The sequence below is a fragment of the Ornithodoros turicata genome, chromosome 7, assembly GCF_037126465.1.
Source record: "Ornithodoros turicata isolate Travis chromosome 7, ASM3712646v1, whole genome shotgun sequence".
Taxonomy (NCBI): domain Eukaryota; kingdom Metazoa; phylum Arthropoda; class Arachnida; order Ixodida; family Argasidae; genus Ornithodoros; species Ornithodoros turicata.
In genome coordinates, this window is record NC_088207.1 from 49,190,890 (window position 1) to 49,211,066 (window position 20,177).

Genomic DNA, 20,177 nt, shown 5'->3' on the forward strand with positions numbered 1-20,177 from the left:
AACCAAAGAAAAAGAATACGTAATGGCTGCTGTGTGTTATGTGTTTCGCTGTGGTGGAAAGTCTTGACACAACCCCATCGGCTGTATCGAGTACTTATGATGGCTTTCGTGGGAATTTCTTCAGTTTGCGAACTCGAAGAGGGAGAAATCAGCGATGAGACTTCTGATGTGAGGGACGAGAGAAACGCCCCACCGAACACTTACGGCTCTAGGCCTAGGTCATCGGAGGTTTGTCCTCGAACTAATGCAGGTGTGGCAAAATATGGGATGGGGAGTGATCGGACTAGGACACCCCAGCACCACCCATACTCAAGGAAACTGCAGTTCTCCGCATCGAGGTGTAAGCAGTCTCGGCACAGTGATAGGACTTCGCGAAATCGGATCGCGACATCTCCGTTGCGGTCCGAAGTTCCCCCGCACATGCAGAGGAGCAGAACGTCACAGAATTCCATCCCTGTAATTAGTAGAGAACGGAGAACTTCACAGCTCGAGCACTACTCGTGGTTTAGAAGGTCTAGCGAACCGTCTAGGGACTGCAACTCACATTCGCGGTCAACTACTGCGAACAGAAGCATTTCTGAATCGTCGCCGTCGGCGACAGGAAAGAACCGTATCCTTGCATTTCGATAATTCGAAGAAGTAGGAAAGAATCAGTCAGTGCATTTTTCTTTTTTAATAATCAGCGTAACAGTATCTTGGCAGCACCATCTTTTCAGTAACCATCTCCGAAGTATTCTCAAACTGTGACGTGTACTCTCGATTGCAACTGCAATGGTGGCAGAAATGCACCATGTGAGGCGGATGGATATTCCATTTTTGTGTTCCTAACATTCTGGTGTTGCAAAGAGAAAATTAGATGAGCACAGTTTTAGGTTCAGCAAGTACTTCGGTATGCTTCAGCTGGTCTTCAGACAACTGATTTGTAATTGGCAGCAATGCCACCAATATGTTGACTATGAGTGACGTGTTTCGTTGGACTAAGTGTGCAGATTCCTATTCAGATTTGCTACTTGCAGATTCCTACTACGTGTGGTAGCTCCAGAAGTGCAGATGTTACCTCTCGTATAAATCTCTACCTGAGAAACGTCGTCATGACGTTGGTCGAGAGACTGAAACCGAAACAGATCGGATGGGGAGAGCTGGGTTCCACGAATGGGCATTTGTTCACTGCCTTCTATTGAAAGAGAACTAGGAACGAAGGTCGCGTCCCTTTCAGAGACCATCGTAATCACAGAGATAATATAGTTCTGGATCCGTCTTCTGGATCCCCGAGTTCTGGGCGCGACCTTGTTCACCCCTAGCTTCTTGCATAGTTCAACTCTACCAAATTCGTGGCGCTGTCGAACATTATGACGTCATTTGTTGACAAACAGGTAGAGGTCTGTTCCCATGCTGTGCTTAAACCGTCAGTGTTATTAGCATAACCGGTTTTTAGCTATAGTGCACTGGATGTCATTTGTGCCTACAGCAGCTTCATTTTCTGGGTTTCGACTCTTTCCCTGACACGAGCTTCGCATGAAAGCATCAACCACTAGTGTGGTATTTTGTGTATTTGTGTATTTTGTGTATTCTACCCTCTGCCATTTACACATACCTCTTGGGTGGTAGTTTGTCTTCATGGTATTGGAATAGCATGAAGGCAGTGTGATCCATGGACAACTGTGTAATATTTTTGGCATTATATATACTGTGTAATATCTAGTGCAGAACATATGTTCCTTATCGAGCATGCGCAGGGTCACAACCAAAGTTTCTTCAACAGTCACCAAAGACAGAACCTTCTTATGAAGATCTTCTTGCTCAATATCGTACAATTCAAACCCAACTGGAGACACTAGAAAAGTATGTGAGTATGATTGTACAGAAGCCGGGAACTTATCTCGATTTATGCATGCGTTGATTGCAGTGCACATACAGTGCATAGTAGCATGCAATGTTTTCAGATGTTCTCATGTGTCTTATTTCGTGTATCATAGGATGAATGTAAGAAAGACGTCAAACCAGAACCCAAGAAAACGAAGACAAAGAAACACCACCACACTCCAAAATGCAAAAAAGCGAGAAAGGTAAAACAGACTTGGATCCTCACATAAAAGAGGCTGGCTGGTGTTTACGTGCTGGTCTCTTCCAGCTTTCTCAGCAGGGGAACAGCAGGAAATCAACAGCAAAATCAAGGAAGCGAAACACTTCCCATATCAACAGCTCATCCACCATGACTAAAGAAGCTGATGACAAGGAAAATACATCTGCTGAACAACATGAAGCCAGAAATCATGCCACACCTTTAGATAACACGAAAGCAGTGCCAAACGATCTGTCATTATCGGATGTGAGTGAGCCATATGAGGAGGTAAGATAGCAACTATATTTTCTTTTCTGGGGTTCTGCCTCAAACTTCGTAAAAATTATTTTCGTAAAAAGGGAGAAAGTCCTCTCGAACTACGTCGCAAGGCCCTGGAGTCTCGTAAAAATGTGCAAGAGTCACTTTAATATTTTTGAGTCACTTTATTGGTCACAGGAGTCACTTTACTGTTTTTGTTAAAAGGAAGAGAGTCTTCTCGAAATATGTCGCAAAGCAGTGGAGTCTCGTAAAAATGTGCAGAGTCACAAGAGTCACTTTATTATTTTGGAGTCACTCTATTTTTCACTTTATTATTCATAAGTCTCCTTATTATTAAAAGTCACTTTATTATTTTCGTTAAAAGGAAGAAAGTCTTCTCGAACTACGTCGCAAAGCCCTGGAGTCTCGTAAAAATGCACAGAGGGCAAAGGCACAAGCAGTATCATTGGTGGCAGAAGAAAAGGGTGAGTCACCAGGTCAACCACTGTGAACGCTTATTAAAATGGCATTTGCCGCACAGTCAACACCTTAATTCTAAAAATCTGAAATTGGTGCCTTATTGACATGAAATGAGAATGTTATTTTGCTGAGTGTTGCTGCAGTTGCATGCTGTAGCAGTCCATGAAGTCATTGCTAATGATTACTTGCTGAGTGCTATTTATGCTGCGGTTTTGTGCATCTGGTAACTGAACTGACGCAAATCAATGCTGATGTCTTTGAAACATAGTTTGTTTCTTTTTTCTTTTTTGAACTGTTTATCTTTGTGCAGTACACTAAATTGCATCCTTCATATCACTTTAAGAGTTAACTGCCAGTTCTTTTACGTGGACATCAGAACAGCATGGGCAGTTAGTGGCAAGGTTCAGCTTATTTGTCACCTGGAAGACAAAATTTGATGTTTGTAAAGCGTGGACTGTTTAGCTAGTTGGTACACGGTTGCTAAAAAAGCATATTCTGTATATATAAAAGTAAATATAAAAGTATATATACTGTACTTTTGGTGCAGGTGGGAGTTCCTCAGCATCTCCGCTCCTCATGGTGTTAGATGAGCTTCCCGCAGAGCTTCTGGAAGCAGACTCTCCAATCGCTGAAGTCCAGCACAAGCAACAGGTAAGTCCGGCTACCTCCGTCACCATGTGGACATAACCCTGCACTACTCTCTCACACTTATTCGCGTCTCTTTGTTTCGCGTCTCTCGTTTCAGCTTCGCAAAGGCACCAAAATGCCGTGGTTTGATAAGGAACTGACGCAGCTCATGAGATCTAAGGACAGGGCGTACAGCAAGTGGAAACGCCACCCATGCTACGAGAACTGGGAGGCCTTCAAGGCAATCAAGAGGAGGTACCTGCAGATGCTCAAGAGGAAACGGGCTGCATACACATCATCATCATCTGATGTTACCAGGGCTGGCGGTGACACCGTTGAGTCACCCAGCGCACCTAGCCCAGAATCGGAAAAGGTTGCACAGCTTCCTGATGGTGGCAGCCTTCCTCTTGAGGTGAGGAGGGTTGTACAAATTTGATTGCTTTCAAAGGAAGGCATTTTGTATCTGACACGACACAACTGAAACCATGTTGCCTTTGCGTTGGACACCTCCATGCTGTCAGTACAGATTTGAAGGATTTCCTGTGCTTGACATGGTGCAGCATTAGGAACAAACTTTTATGAGAATATATTCCAAAAGCCAGGAGAAGCTGTATTGAAAAACTTTCATTCACTCCGGCTTAAGGCGACAGCTTAAAAACGATTAAAAACGTAGCTGTTTCGTTTCGTAGATGTTTGCAATGCATTGGTTGATAAATAAGTTGCTTGTGCCTTCGGGCACACTGTGTACTGGTGATGCCAACAGCATAGGCGGCAAAACATGTGTGTTTTGAATTGTTTTTAAGCTGTTGTGTTAAGCTAGAGTAAATGAAAGTTTTTCAACAGACTTTATGTCTGCTAAGTGGCTATGATGAGTATCTTTTAATGATTACACGATGCATCAAAGGAATGAGAGAAGCGCATATGATTATATGACGTGAGCGTAATAAGTTATGAATTGAGCCTGAAGTTTTGGAGAAATTGTGTGGATTATAATTGTGCCAGTTCTGGATTATATGGTTCAGAAACATGGACAATATTTATCGGTACTAATAGCGCGCACACTGCTTTGTCCTGCTTCTATCGCAGAACATTCCGCTACCAAATGGCCAGGCTAGCCCTCTGGAAGATAATTATGACACAGTTGAAATGGACGTGGACAGTGACGGCATTCTTAGTTCGCCATCCTTGGGTATGTTGAATTGAATTTGCCTCCCCAAGCAGCACAGCATGTTGGCCCAATATTGGGCCAGTATTGCCAATATTGGTCCAATATTGGGCCAATATGTTGTGCTTCTTGGGTCTTTGACTTACTGCAACATACAATCTTGTACGTTCCTTACGCTTGTGCAGAAGTTCTTGAGCAAGAAGACACCAGCGAAGCAGAAGACGAGGAGGCGCTGAGGGCACAGCTTCTTCAGTCGTTGAAGAGGAAGAGAGAAACAGAAGCAGTGGAGGTATGTCTTATTGGGTTGAGCAGTGGGGCGGTGTAATAATCAACTAACAACAAACTCAATTTGCATTCAGGATATTCAACCAAAAGACACTGAGAAGAAGGAAGCGCCCGTTGTCTCAGCCGTTGCACCATCTGCCAGGGACACTCAGTTCAAGCTAAAAGAGAAGGCTAAGCTAGCAGTTAGGATGATAGACATAAGAAAGGTAAAACATTGCTTCAGGGTCTGATATTTATATAATGCAAACGATAAAGTACGTAAATAAAGGGTTTGCGTCTTGCGCTTGAAACTGTGGAAACGCTCACTCTTTTACTTGCCGTCCTTTTCGTCGCACGGGCTGTTCAGAGTTTTGTTTATGGCTCGGCGCGGTGCATGAGAACATAAAAGGAAAGCAGTTCCGGGTCTCATCCGTGGTTCAGCTGACGAACAAAGAGAAATGCTGTGCATGTGTAGATGCACTCCTTCCGCCGGGAGTGCATTCTGTGCCAGAGCACCAGTCTTTCTGTTGCAGCAGAGCGAGAACAGAACCTGAAAATGTAGCAGCTTTACGTGTTGATAGAGACTTCTTTCAGGCAACTCCGCTTGTCATAAACCTCGGGGTCGATGATACAACCTCCGAGGAAGAAGAAAGCGACCAGGAAGAGGGCGGGGCTGTTGCTCCGACACAGTCGTCCGATTTTTCGGCGGGTCTGGAAAAGTTCCTCAAGGAAGCTCGACAAAAAGTACAAGTGAGCTGATACTTCACGTTAGAGTTACTTTGTCGTAAAAAAATTATCTACAGACAGTACGGTAAACAGAGCTAGGTCATGACTTTTTAGGGTTATACCCGATTATTCCCGATATTTACCCCCCCCCCCCCCCCCCCCGCCAATTCAAATGAGAAAAAACAAGGTTTAGCCCGATATTTCCCCGCAAACTGCCGGACCAGGGGGATCTGAAATCATGACAACTAACACAGAACTTTAGAAACTGCGCTGCAAATGCATAATTATGCTTGTACAGCTGTCAAAACAGAAGCCTTGCTGTGTCTTACATGCATGGACTAAACAAAATACAGAAGCCGACACTGAAGATTTTTGTTTAAGCACATATTGATGCTCTGTGTTTACTGGTGTGTCATGTGTATTATGCAGAGTAAACCGAGGATTCACATCTGATTCAATCCAGTTCAACCGGAATTGGATTGAATCAGGTTCAGTTCATGCCGATTACACCCAAATTATTCTAGCAAAATGGAACCCGATCTTTACCCCACCGATATTGCTGAAAAATATGGTAACCCGAAAAAGTCGGGCCCTAACAATGCTTCACAAGCTTTTGTCATTGTGAGACGCAGATGATGAGGACAGGATAGACATGCATGCAGATTCCGAAGTGGTTTTCATCTTACTTTATTGATACGTCCTAATAACATTATTAATATAATTGATAATACTGTCGGCACTAATGATAGATGAAAAGTGTCAAATCCTTGCTCCTTCTATGCCTCTCAATAGTATCCACTTTTTGAATTGTGCTGAAATTCATGGTACCACTCCTCCACACTTTATTCTGGCATGCTGAGAAATGTGGGTATATTCGTTTCCTTTGGGTGACCTGCATGGAGGATTCCTTAAGTATTTTGTGATGACCTTTACACTGTGCCTTTTCTGATGGCTGTACTTGTGGTATTGTCTAGTAGAGAAGGACTGGTGAAAGCTGTGTACCCTGCAAACCACGCACACCAATTACATGCAAGAATTAAAAAATGCAGGTGCCACAGAATCAGGCAGGTGGACTTCATTCGACGCCTCTGTCAGTCTTGAAGCTCTCTCAAGCTCAGCAACTTGAGTACAGGAGGTTGAAAGCTGAGATCGCAAGGAGGGAGCAGAGGTCCATCAAGCAGTTGCCTTCCAATGGTCAGCAGCTGACTAAAGCCCGCAAGATTAAAATGCGGATGGCAGCTCTGAAAGCATTGCAGAATACGTTACATGCTGAACGGTGAGCTTGTGCTCTTAATTTGTAGAGCCTGAAGTTTTAGGGTTTAACCTCATTCTTCCGCGAATTTGCACCCCGAATTGAAGGTCACCTTTCTAGGGTGAAACCCGATTTTTACCCGGCAAATTGCCCTCGCTGAGACGTCTGTACGAATGCAGAATAACTTGTTTGGTAACAAACGCAGTTACATCACCATTTGTACCGAACGAGTTCAGTTAGTCTGTGTAGCTGAGCCCGATTTCTCCCCGAATTTAGCCTGCTGGAGGCTTTTCCACCCGAATTTGCGTGAATTTAGAGCGCAGGTTTATTTACCTCCCCGATTTTTACTCCCCGGATTTAGAAAAAAATATTTCCCAAAGATTTCAGGCTCTGTTATTAATTGACACGATGAAATTTGCGAAGTTGGGCACTAAGGTGTGCGTTCCTTCTCAGGAAAGCATTTCAGCTGGAAGACAAGCAGATGAAAACACTCCGAAAGGACGTGTTGACGAGGAAAACTGCAGTACGGGGTACGGAGGTACGCATCCAGCGGCTCAAGGCACAGCTGGCAACCCTGGAAAAGGCGGTCAACGGACATGCTGCGGAGATCAGGAAATCGAACGCTCAGGTAATATATTTTTTTTCAAACTCGTTGTTTTACGTGTCAGCTGTACCGTTTGTTTCGTCCTACAGAAATGGAAGGTAACTAGAACCCATCAAATTTCCAGCATATCAGTGTGGAAACAAGTTTTTAAAGTTTCTCTATACCTCTTTCAGTTGCAGCTGCTCCAAATCACAGTGGACAAACGTAAGAGCAATATTGCCGAGCTCGAAAGGCAGTGTCTAGTGCAGGGCAAGGCTGTCTACGGAGACTCCTACAAGCTACCCGTAACAGAGAGCGCGCCAGCTCTGCTGCCATCCAGGAGGAGGAGTTCTTCTGGATCGCATCTGCACGTAAGGCCATGTTTTTTGGCCATGAAATATCTCTACAAATCCGTTGCTTTGCATTTTGAATGTACTAGAGAATTTTGTCGTACTTCTGGGACAGATGTGTCACTTTCTTGTAAATCTTGAAGCGAAGCATGAAGCGAAGCATGAAGAATTTGCAACATTGCACTTTGAAGAAGGCATCCGTTTCTTACAAGTCGTGCACCTTGCTGAATCTGTGCTGAATCTGTCTGATTTAGGTTCAGAAGACACGCAGCACAGAGCCGAGCGCACCTCGATCATGTGCGGAGATTCTGTCCGAGAAGATACGCCTCCAAAAGCTGGAGCAGGAGCTACGTCAGAGGCTCCAGGAACTGAAGCAGGGCTCAGTGGCCGCACCAGCTCAAGGTGTCCTGTCTAGGACTATGCAAAGCAAGACCACAGATGCCACTAGGACAAGGGTCGGGACACCAACTCCAGTGACCTCTGAGCCACAGTCGAGCACTTCAGCTTCCACAAGCGCAACTTCAATTGGGTTAAAGGAAGAGGGAATGTGCGATCGTAGCGAAGCAAAGACCGTTGAAGACAATGTGAGCGGTATTTGTGAATTGAAGCGCAGGATGTGCCTATCTTTATTTTGGTTTGTTCCTGTAGGAGGAGTCCCAAGCAGAAGGAACACTGAGTCAAGTGGCAAAGGCCATGCAGGCTGTATATACTGATCATTGCGTCAGGTGCCTGGAGGGCAAAACGGAGCACACGGAAGAATCTCGATTTTTTCCGGTGTCTGATTTTGTGGTTCCTGATGGGCCTCTACTTAACGTGAGCTTGTTTCGAAGTTCCTCGATGTTGCATTCTTACAATTGTATTTATGTTTTGTTTTTTTTTGCAGAAACTCAAAGTAAACTTGCTCAAGCGCCCTTCGGATTATATTCCTCCAACAACAGAAATCCACCATGTCGACCTCAAGTCATACGTAAGCCCTCTCTTGCACTTCCGAAGTTACAGGTGAGCATCGACTTATTAGTTAATAAAAAAAAAAGTACAATAAGACTTGACCCTGAGCGATTTACGGGCAAGTTTGCTGCATTATTCCACCCTCCCCTATGTAGGCAGCGTGTCGTTTTATTTTCTCCGCATGTCCGTACTCCAGGTTGAGCGCAAACTTCCTGAGGTTGTCCAATCAGTCGTTGGACAGTCAGACCTTCTGCCACAAGTTGCAGTGCCGTGCACACCTCTGCCGTTATGAACTGCACGGAACGTGCAATGACGACCGTTGTTCATGGTAACTGTGTTTACCCAACATGGGACTTCCACGCGTGTTGCATCGCTAGGGCCTGACTTTTTCGGGTTTTATTTTTGGCCAAATTCGGGGGGTAAATATCGGGTGATATTTTTCATTTGAAAATTCAGGTGTATTCGGGATAAATCCCGTTACGGCATATTCTGTCGTCAGGAATTCGGGTGATTTTTTTTTTGTTTAATAAAAATTTGTCTTAACATGGAACTAATGTTTAGCAATGTTATCAAACTTTATTTTAATGCACGCTTATGAGTGTGCCACGCGACCCGGATGTTTTCAGGTAGATTCGGGTTAAACCCGAATTTTTTCAGATTTCGTTCGGGGGGTAAATATCGGGCGGATACAGGTTTAACCCTAAAAAGTCAGGCCCTATCAGCATCGCATCTTGCTCATGTGACGTCTGCTTGAAAATGCAGGCAACACCAAAGAGATTACAGCTGCAGTGACGCCGAGGTGCTCGTCGACCTAGCCCTGTACTCTAGAGAACTGCTGGGAATCAAGCCAGAAGACTCACCTCAACAGTGCATAGCAAAAGCAGGTATGTTGCATTAAGAGTGCTTCTTGTTGTAATGGTTAGAGCCTGAAGTTTCAGGGTTTAACCCGATTCTTCCCCGAACTTTTTCCCCCCGAGTTGAAGGTTGCCTCCTTAGGGCGAAGCCCGATTTTTATCCGGCAAATTGCCCTCACTGAGACGTCAGTAGGAACAAGCGGTAACTTGTTTGACAGCAAAGTCAGTTTACATCACCGTTTGTACCAAACGAGTACAGTTAGTTTTGAATAGCTGAGCCCGATTTCTCCCCAAATTCAGCATAATTGAAGTTTTTCCACCGAATTTGCATGAATTTAGAGTACATGTGTATTTACCCAATTTTTACCCCCCGAATTTTGTATGAAAAACGTGTTTCCCGAAAACTTCAGGCTCTAGTAATGGCACATGGTAATGAAGGTAAACAGTGGAAAGAAAATGCTGTTATTGCACTAGAAGCTGTTTATAGTTGCCTTACTGGGGAGCCCGGAAAAAGCAGGACACACAACACGGAAAGAATGGTTTAAGAAGCAAGTAAACAGTCTGTTTTTTTTAAAAAGGATCAATTTTTGTTTTCTGTAATACTGAGGGGCAGGAGCTGTCGTTAGAGAGTTTGACATTAATAATCTTCAAAAAATGATTTCTGCCTTGATGTACTTGCTCACTTCAAACAGTCAGCACACATGAGTTCATATCAGCACAGTTGTACACCAGCAGACAAGCCAGCACATTTCACATTTCTGACTGCATAGTACTTCATTTACTGTTTTCCTTACTGTTTTCTCTAAACTGGGCTTTTGCAGAAAAATACGTTGCGGACTTAAAGAAGAAGCACAAAGGCCTTAGCATGAAATTGCTCTGCAAACTGGTTGTCACTGACGTGAATCGAAGCCTGAAAAACGGTACGTGAAATTTGGAAATTCTGTATATTTTGTATCCTTTTGAAAACAGTTTCTGAGAACCTTTGCCCCCTGCAGTGTCACCTTGCTACATACCACTTTCGAAAAGGCCTTGCACGCTACTTTCGTCAAAAACTTCCACTCCATGTCGACCGGCCGACATATCAGACCCTGATCTACAGACAGCTAATGAAAAGAAAGGTGCTGTGAATCACAGTTTGATTATATGATCTGTGACTGCACTCCTAATTCTTGTATGTAGTTCAGTGCCCTTTCAGTTTGCACATTTCTTGTCCTTCTTTTATGGCACTCTAGACTGGAGAAGTATGCTTCAGCAGAAAGTAGATAGGCAAGACCCTGAACTCCTGGAATTAGAGTCTGACGTCCGTTACTTCGATGCAGCGGTGCACGCAGGTATCCCGGCACTGGAAGCACTGGTTCAGAGTGAACCACAGAGTGAAGAACTGTGGCTTCGACTAGCATACCGGCACCTACACAACAAGCAAAGGTCAATTGCAAATTGGTCAATTAAACTTCAAAATGTCAATTGAGCAAATGTTGTACATATGTAGAGCCTGACGTTTTAGGGTTTAACCTGATTCTTTTCCGTATTTGCACCCCGAATTGAAGGTTGCCTCTTAAGGGTGAAACCCGATTTTTACCCGGCAAATTGCCCTCACTGTGAGACATCTGTAGGAATGTGCACTAACTTTTGTTTGGCAGCGAATGCAGTTACACCACCATTTGTACCTAACCAGTACACTTGGTTTTGAGTAACTGAGCCCGATTTCTCTCCAAATTTGGCGTACTACTAGAAGTTTTTTCGCCCAAATTTGCACTGATTTTGCGCACGTGTTAATTCACCCGATTTTTACCCCCCAAATTTAGAAAAAAATATTTCCCTAAAACTTCAGGCAGTGCTATTTGGTAATACGTAGTGTTATCCCTGATAGTGTTATTTACTTGCACATTTGCAGCACCCCCGAGGATTGTCTTGAGCAGGCACTGAACGTTTTCTCGCAAGCTCTGGAAAACAATCGAAATAGTCCCGAAATTTGGCGGCACTATCTGTCATGGTATTCAGTGCATCCCGACAGCAGCGATCTGGACTACCTGTGTCGTCGTGCGCTTGACTACTGTCCTCATAACTCGGTCTGGTGGAAGGTAAAGTGGGTCACCCAACACTTGCTGTGATGTAGTACTGACACTGTATTGGTTTGCGGCAGATTTGTTATTAGATTTCACAGATTTTTCTGCATTGCAACGCGTGATGCTCGTGTGAGTTCTGGTTTCTTTATGTAGTACTGTACAGATATGGTCTTAGTGGGGCTTTAATCACACTTTTGCTGCCACACGCCTTACCCCACACATTTCCACCGATAAAATAACTTTATTTGATGATGAAAATTGGGGCGTTCCCATCAGAACCGATACGCATATTCTGTATGCAAGAGTTGTGAGGTCTGTTTGTTTCATTGAATTTGTGTTAGAAAGTGTCCTTACAAGCTTGAACAGTTTTTGGGAAGGAGCATACGAAACTTGAGATGTTGTGGGATTTCAGTTAGTGCGAAATGGTAGTGCAACAGGTAATGCAGTAAAATTTTGTTTATTAATTTGTATGATCTGTTTTTCTGATTCTGTTATCTATTGTTGTTCCTCTCGTAAGTGCATGCACGAGCGAACGTTGCTTGTTTTATCATTCGTTGCAGTGTGTAACACTAGTTGAAGGGGTAGAGACGAAAGGTCAGCTATGTCAGCAGCAGTTGTACCAGTTGACGCAAGAGATAACACAGACGCAACAATCTGAGACAGGACATTGCTCAGGATGGGTTCTGGAAGTCTTACTCTACTGGGTCCACCTGAATGCCGTGTCGGGGCGGATAGGTACAGCGTTCAACATCCTCAAGGTACGTGAGCGCGGCAGTCTTCTCGGACCTGCCTACAGTAGACGGCTTGCAATCTTTTCAGTCCTCCGTCAAGTCGGTCATTGGCTTCAAGTACTTTGGCACGGAAAGCTACGGCAGCGACTCGGCATCCCTTGACGGCACAGCTCGCGACGTCATTCAGTGTGCTAGCATGTTGCTCGTCCCCGAAGACTTGGATTTTCTCTGGCTTTGCTACATCTGCTTTGTTGAGTTTCGAAGTCTGCCAGACTTTCTCTTCTCCACCGAGCATGGTTCTCTTGGCCGCCTCTGCAGAAAGGTGATTTATTAATACTGGCATTGGCGAGCGCTCGCACATGTAACGCGTTTTTTTTTTTTTTTTACCTCTCGGAACCGCAGGACCACTTTGAAATTAAATGGCACGAAAAGAAAGTGTTGCTGCAGTCACCTAGCGCACTGATTTGCGCCTTCCAGGAAGCTGTGGATGAGCTTGGTGGTCCCGAAAAATGCACGCCGTTATTTGCCAGTTGGCTCGCCCTGCAGACCAGCCAGGACATGTATGCCTAGGTTCACTGCAGCAGATGCAGTGCAGTGTGAAAGCATTAATGTGTCATACTCTTTCATACAGGGGAGCAGACGCATTGCTGTTGTGCTCTTCAGCGGTCGAAGAGAATCCTTTGTGGGCAGAAGGTTGGCTACAGCTGTTCAACTTGCATCAGACTTTGGGCAACAAAGAAGACGCAACAAGGGTAATGTAGCGCTTTATGTCCATGCAGATCTTTGTGCTCTGCCTGTATTCATACGGGAAACATTTACAGCCTCCTCCTTCCCACTGTGATGTTGTAGTGTATTTGTGCCCGGTCACACCAAGTTGGCAGTTGGGGTCTCCTTACTAATACTATATTTATTTGAATGCTCAACAATTCACTGCAATTTCTTGCAGAAATCCTGTTCCCCATGTGTGTACACAGCGCAAGATAAACACGAATGTAACAAAATGTGATCGAGAGAAATGGAAAGGGGTTACTAAGGGTATATCAATATAACTTACCATAAACAGTTCAGTTGGAATTCACTGCTTGGACCACCTGAGAGAAGTTGGCTGCAGAATGTTGGCCCGTATGAATGCCACCACCCACTATTGTGGATAAAGGCCTGAACAAACACAAAGCTTCCAGCACGAAGCATAGTAACTACAGTGGAACGCCACTTTGCTGTAGGATTGGGTAATAGTTGGCACTATTGGTAAACGTGATTGGTAAAAGCAGTCTGTGCTTAGTCCTCATACTCAGTTCTACAATTCTACTGGATTCAATTGATTAAACTGCAATTATTGCTTTGATCCAGGGCCAGAGACTAGCAGAGCAGTATGGTGAACATCTGCTAAAGTTTTGTTAAACTATTTCCATAACTGATATTTACATTGACTTACAGGCACTAGAAGATGGACTGATGCATAATCCAAGTGATGCAAAGCTTGTGTTTCATGCTGCGAAGCACAAGATAATCAAGAAGGACTTTGTTTCATATGAATTGCTGGATGGATTTGTGAAGGATCATTTTGTGCTTGGAGACGACGACTGTTTCTCAACAGTAGGAATCGGCTCTGAGTAGGTAGTATCTATTTATAGGACAGGTGCACCACCTTAAAGTGACACTATGGAGTAAAAATATTTATTTTATTTTTGTATTCTACTTGAATCAATCATCCAATCAGCACGCAAAAAAAAATTGAATGTTGATTAATGTAATTAATGCAGCGGAAATATGATGTTGAAACATGTTGGGAAGTAACGGTTCCGAGGCTGAAACTCGACAGACGAACAAGATTCCTAAGAACGTGAACAATTTAAATGGCGCAGTCGGAGGTGGTTTTCAACAACTGCCATATTTGAATACATACTTTATTTCCATTTCCATCGTTTATGTTCCTACGAATGAAATTAATTTTATGATGCGTATATCCGTGGGTCACATAGAGAAACAGTAATTTGGGAGAATGCAATGATGCACGTGGGCTTCACTGGCATAAATTCTCAAAAGATGTAAGATTTGGTTCATCGTGGCACCTTTAAGTGAGGATCGTCGTACTTTTACGCTGCTCCTGAATACTATTCTCATCCGATTATTTGCTCCTCCTCAGAAGCCCTGTTGGTTTTCCAAGCCTTCAGAACCATGACGAAAAGCCTAGTATTTATGCATACCTTGACTACATGTGAGTTGGCATAATCATAGCACTTCGACACGACTTAGTGTAATGAACCTAACATTCTGTCTCTCTCTGCAGCGAATTTGCGAAGATGAAAGGAGCACCTACAAAAGACATCAGGGAACTATTTGAAATTCTAGTCACCATGACCTCATCCACAAGCGATCTTCAGGTTGCGTGGTGGAAGTAAGCCCTTTATTCGTTCTTCCCTGTGCCTGTCACAATTTCGGAAGCTTGCTTCCAACATTGATGAGTTCTTTTTTTTCTCTCTCTCTCTTCTTGCATAAAACTTATCCCAGTTACCTGACCTTCCACCTCGAAACCCTGGTGGTGCCATCGAGCGACGTTTCGGCGCCGATTCGTGTCAGTCTTTCGGCTCTGAAATCACTCACAGCTCTCATTCATCGGTGCCTGCTGGGAGTGCCGTGCCGCCGTCCATTGCCGACGGAAAGCCGGCAGACCTGGTCGGACTTTGAGTTTGCCAATCGCGTGCTGGACATGCTCGCTGCTCACGTTATGGATCCCCAGGATCGCGCGGAGCTCCTGGCCTCGTACGTGGTGGATATGCCGCGCAACTATGCCCTTGCGAAACAGTGAGCAAAGTGTTACCCTGTAATATTGTTAGAGCCCAAAGTTTTTCGGGAAATTTTTTTTTCTAAATTCGGGGAGTAAAAAATCTGGTAAATAAATAGAGCCTGAAGTTTTCGGGAAATATTTTTTTCTAAATTCGGGGGGTAAAAATCGGGTAAATAAACATGTGCACTAAATTCATGCGAATTCCGGTGAAAACACTTCCAGTAGGCTACATTCGGGGGGAAATCGAGCTCAGTTACTCAAAGTAACTGTAGTGGTTTGGTACAAACGGTGATGTAACTGCATTTGTTGCCAAAGAAGTAAGGTAGTGCATTCCTGCAGGCATCCAAGTGAGGGCAATTTGCCAGGCAAAAATCGGGTTTCACCCTAAAGAGGCAACCTTCAATTCGGGGAAGAATCAGGTAAAACCCTAAAACTTCAGGCTCTATAAATAAACATGGGCTCTAAATTCATGCGGGTGGAAAAACTTAGAGTACACTAAATTCGGGGAGAAATCTGGCTCGGTTACTCAAACTAACTGAATTAGTTGAGCTGATACAAGCGGTGATGTAACTGCATTTCTTGCCAAACAAGTTAGTGTGCAGTTTGCCGGGTAAAAATCGGGTTTCACCCTAAAGAGGCAACCTTCAATTCTGTGTGCAAATTCGGGAAAAGAATCTGGTTAAATCCTAAAACTTCAGGCTCTAAAAATTGTGTGAAGACGCTTTGTGTTGTAATGCCTGAAAGTTGCATGCGCTGGGCACCCTGTGTCCTTGCATGGCTAACACTCAGTTCAGGAGAAAGAAATATGGTCACTTGCATGTGTTGGTGTTCCAGAAGAGTCTCCTTAAAAGGCCTAAATTAGTCATTGAAGGGTGGAGTGACTAAATATCACATTTGCCATTGGAGTGGTATGTGTATGCTGTGCTCCTGCGCACTTTTGTTCCTTTCTGTGTGCAGGGTGGTGGAATTATACCTGCGTGCGAAAGACCAGCATTCTGCTAGGACATTTTTGAAGACTGTGATGAATCCCGGAGTAGCGTGCTTCAATCTTTGGGAATTGTGAGGCATCCATATTGTTACTGTTTGGCCCCACAGTAGAGAGGCTATTAACGTAACCCTGTTTGCATCTTCCCATAGTGCTATACAACTTGCCATACTTGAAGACGATCACTATGAGGTTTGTGTTGCCGACTTTCTGTTTTGCCCTCCTTTGTAGTCCTTCCTTCCTTGTTCAGCTCCTCTTGACTTTATTTTGCAAGGCTTGCATAAGCCACTTGCTTTTCAACTGTATCACACTGTAAATTCTGTAAATTCCCCGAAAAACACATAACGCCTTGCATCACTTTAATGGATTAATGCATGACAACGGTACTCGTGCTCTATATAGAAACAGGGGACTAGCTACCATTGGACGAAATCATTGTCTGTAGGCCTGAGGTCCTTTGGTGGCGTTCTAGAGAACTTTGATGCTGCATGCTCATGCTCTGCAGAAAGGCAGGATCCTTATGCACCCATTTGACATGCAACGCACATGAGTAACATTGCCTGAACAGTGCACGTTTAGACGTCTTGTAAAGTGCTCAAGTGACATCTCTTATCCCAATCCTTGAGGTGCATGAGCTTGCTCCCTCACATGTGACCCCCTTACATGCTATTCAGGTACACAGGCTATTTGAAGGTGCTGTCCAGGCATTGCCCTACCACATAGACCTGTGGAACCACGTAAGTCATTTCAAGAGAAAGATGCGTGGCCTTCTTGGTCACACATACATGTGTTCCCAGCTTTATCAATCACCACTACTGGAGTGGTCTGGTGAAGGCCCAGCTGCATGCATTTTGTTATTTCCTACTTTTGACTGTATCAGCCTTTTCAGCCTTTAGGATTGCAATGCCTGTGGTTGTGTCAGCTATCAGGTAAGTTACATTGCCAGCTTATGCCAGTTGGGAAGCCCAAGCAAAGCAGTCATGTTGCAATAACCAAGGCAGGGGCTGGTCAAAAGATTTCTTTAGCATAGCCTCGCCATTTGTTTGGCATCTGGCCTTTGTTGGAGTGACATCCTGTCACCCCCGATTGGTGCTATGTACAACGCATGCAGTATATCTCATTTACAATTCCCCTGTTCGTTCACCATTGGATCTTGTTACAGTGTAGACCATTTACGGCCAACTTCACTCAAGTTTAAGAACAGCCTACGAGCTCATTTACCTGTAACAGTGCCACACCCATCAGGCATTCCAACGGTGCAGACTTTTGCCAACCACCATTTATTATGTTTTATAGTTTCCACCTATATTTGTACGAATATTCATGTGTCAGATGTAAATAAAACAACTCGATAAAACGCTGGCACAACCACGCCCCTACGCAGAGCAGGCGGACATCAGTGTCACCATCTGCAAGTAAGCCTTAGTGTCTGCTGACGTTCCCTAGATGCAGCTGGGTTTCGAGAACACTTAATGAATTTAAAATGGCGTGATGAAGTGTGTCGTCCATTGAGTCGTCGTGCTGCTACTATCCAAGACTGCTAGTTGTCCAAACCCTGTGCACACACAATGTTCCTAGGCTGCTCATGCGCTCACAAGTAAAAGAGTTTGTCGCGCAAGATTTTCGTCACAGATTTTTTTCCTACGAACGGAACAATGAATCATTGATGCAGCTACATCTATTTCAAATGCTATCGAATTCCACCTATTGGCACAACCATTATGCAGTTACGTACAGTACATTTACTTCACCCAGTTCTTTACTATGTGCAGGACGACTGTAAATGGTCTCCACCGTACGTCGGAATTTACCTCCTCCTTTGCAGCACACTGTTTTTTTTTAAATCTTGAAGCAGCAGGTTCCCTGTGGAATTCAATAATGGAGGGCAATAAACCGTTTGTTTTCTTTCAGCTGGTGATATATGAGTTATCTCAAGGGCACCTTAAACATGCCCAGAAAGTTGTGGAGACGGCAGCAAAGTATCAACTCCTGGAGGTGCAACAAGTCTTCGACAATCTAGTATCGAAAGGTGAGAAAACGTGTCGACTTTTTACATTCAGCTGTGTACAGCAGGAGCCGCCGAGCTTGAATTTGAGATGACAGGCTTGGTGCGGGCCATGTGCTACTTTTCTCCGCTTGGTCTCTGTAGACCTGACTCAGGAGGAAGTTCTGGAACGTCTCAAGATACACCTGCTGCCCATGTAATGCTCTGGTGGACCCTGGAATCTAGTGGATTTTGGCAAGGGGTGTTTAAACCTCGGAACGGAAGACACGCAACGCAAGACAACACTGATACCCCCCAGATGCTCTATAAATAGTCGAAAAAATGGAGACCCGTCGCGGTGGGTGCCCCACGATCATTCTGGTCAGCTCCTGGTCTGTAAGTACCCTTATCGTTGTCAGTGGTGAACTTGTTCGCCAGCTGTGAATTGCTTTCTTGTCCATTCCTTTTATTCTTCACCTTGTACATTTTTATTTTGTGGTGAGAGGACAGTTTCTTTGCCACTCCTTTACGCTGGATCAGATTCCACAAGAAGCTGCCACATCCTAACTTTTGCCCTTCCCTAGCTGCTTTACAAAAAGAAAAAAAATGGCTGCTCCTCCTAAGTTGCAAAAAGCTTGGTCGTCTCCTTTTTCAAGCATGCTCTTTTCTTCCTCCCCCTCCACAATAAGCAGTTGCATGACGCCTCTATCCCAATGTGTCACCGTAGTATACTTTCCGTCGAAAGCAGCGAAAGACACGTTTGAGTAAGGGACGTACAGGGTTGTGCCAGGCGTCATTTCCATCCCGTTTTTTAATCTTAACCGAGTCACGTGGGAATCGAGTGATTCGCTGTGACAGAGACTCTCTTGTGACTCCGACGAGACGGCAAAGTTCTGGGTGCATCTGACTCTCTGCGGGATACGCTAATCATGCAAGAAGGCAATATTCTTTGTCGTATGTGGATCCGAAGACGGAAGAACGGAGGATCTCCAGACAACCTTGTGCATCTCTCTTGCTGGAAGCTACTGTGATATTTATGATTGTGCAACATGCTGTATCATATAACATTTTTTTAGAACTGCAAAAGAGAAATGAATGTGTGTGATTGCATGGCATTTGCACTTGCAGTTTGGTTTCCTCTCTCTCTCTATTTTTTTTTTTTTTTTTTCTTCTGTTTGAGGTGAATCTCCTATGGGAGGTTGCAGTAAACTTTCCAATTCACCCCACATGATCGAGTAAAAGGGAAGTCATCAGTGGGATTTAGTCAGTTCGATGCTTGTGTGAAATTGCCAGTCAATTGAGCCACATAATTTGTGCCAATGTTGTTGTTTATTGTTTTTGTGAGGTTATATATTGTGCGTGTTAGACACTTGTTGTGCCATGCAAACACACCTTTTCTATTAAATATTAAAAGTATGAGTGATGTACAGAGAATGACTACAAAAGTGCCTCATAATTTTGTAAATGTTTGATGATTTATTGTTATTAAAGAGGAAAAAAAAAAAGACACTGTTCTAAATTCAAAGTGTTGTGTCGTTCCCTGGCTGTTCTGCTAAGAACATCATGCTTTCATGCTGTGAAGTGCCACAGGTAACATGGATGGCTAGTTTGACGTTGTATGACAAAGTTTGATATCAAGAAGCTGTACACGTCCTGTACCAGCATTCCTTTGAAATGCTAACCTGATAGTCTGTGTCTGGACACAGACCTCAGGAGTCCTTCCATAGGATTATAACCACGACAGCACAGTACAACCAAGCCAGCTGATGTGGATGTAAAGTGGTGTGTGTGCGGAAAAACAAAGGTGGGGATGGAGGTGTATTCGGCAGATGTCTCAATTGGCTTGGCCAGAAATTTTACTTTTCAAATCCTATCGCACCCCCAAAAAACCCCCCATGCTTTTCTAATACATTAATATGCATGGCAGGGGCGGATCCAGACACCCTTGTTTTTTAGGCGGGAAAACCAATGTATGAACTGACGTGTGTGTGTGTTTTTTTTTGGGGGGGGGGGCACCTCTGGATCCGCCATGATGGCAGTACCCATTTGAAATG

At 44.2% G+C, this 20,177-nt stretch overlaps 1 protein-coding gene across 3 annotated transcripts; it reads left to right on the plus strand.

Moving 5' to 3' along the window:
- Positions 1-19,557, plus strand: LOC135401388 (zinc finger C3H1 domain-containing protein-like). 3 transcript variants are annotated; one of them, XM_064633776.1, is made up of 36 exons: positions 1-610; positions 1,737-1,846; positions 1,977-2,066; positions 2,132-2,350; positions 2,706-2,805; positions 3,348-3,451; positions 3,546-3,839; positions 4,514-4,616; positions 4,778-4,881; positions 4,952-5,083; positions 5,451-5,606; positions 6,632-6,858; positions 7,288-7,462; positions 7,612-7,788; positions 8,022-8,351; positions 8,416-8,580; positions 8,651-8,766; positions 8,912-9,043; positions 9,478-9,599; positions 10,391-10,489; positions 10,565-10,687; positions 10,802-10,994; positions 11,464-11,650; positions 12,196-12,393; positions 12,455-12,688; positions 12,769-12,926; positions 12,998-13,118; positions 13,804-13,979; positions 14,513-14,584; positions 14,657-14,764; positions 14,878-15,171; positions 16,112-16,213; positions 16,292-16,331; positions 16,814-16,876; positions 18,051-18,168; positions 18,289-19,557. In XM_064633776.1, the coding sequence occupies exons 1-36, from the start codon at positions 97-99 to the stop codon at positions 18,342-18,344; spliced, it is 5,712 nt and encodes a 1,903-aa protein (XP_064489846.1). In that variant the 5' UTR covers positions 1-96; the 3' UTR covers positions 18,345-19,557. The 3 variants fall into 3 exon arrangements, with proteins under 3 accessions (XP_064489846.1, XP_064489845.1, XP_064489847.1); XM_064633775.1 differs by having other exon boundaries at positions 18,051-19,557; XM_064633777.1 differs by lacking the exon at positions 1-610 and having other exon boundaries at positions 1,755-1,842; positions 18,051-19,557.
- The last annotated feature ends 620 nt before the right edge of the window (positions 19,558-20,177 follow it).

Bases quoted from the DNA above. Each gene is read 5' to 3' on its own strand.
- LOC135401388 (XM_064633775.1), top strand. From the start codon at position 97: ATGATGGCTTTCGTGGGAATTTCTTCAGTTTGCGAACTCGAAGAGGGA. The intron at 1,847-1,976 runs GTGAGTATGATT...CGTGTATCATAG, and splicing joins TGGAGACACTAGAAAAGTAT to GATGAATGTAAGAAAGACGT. The intron at 5,084-5,450 runs GTAAAACATTGC...GACTTCTTTCAG, and splicing joins GGATGATAGACATAAGAAAG to GCAACTCCGCTTGTCATAAA.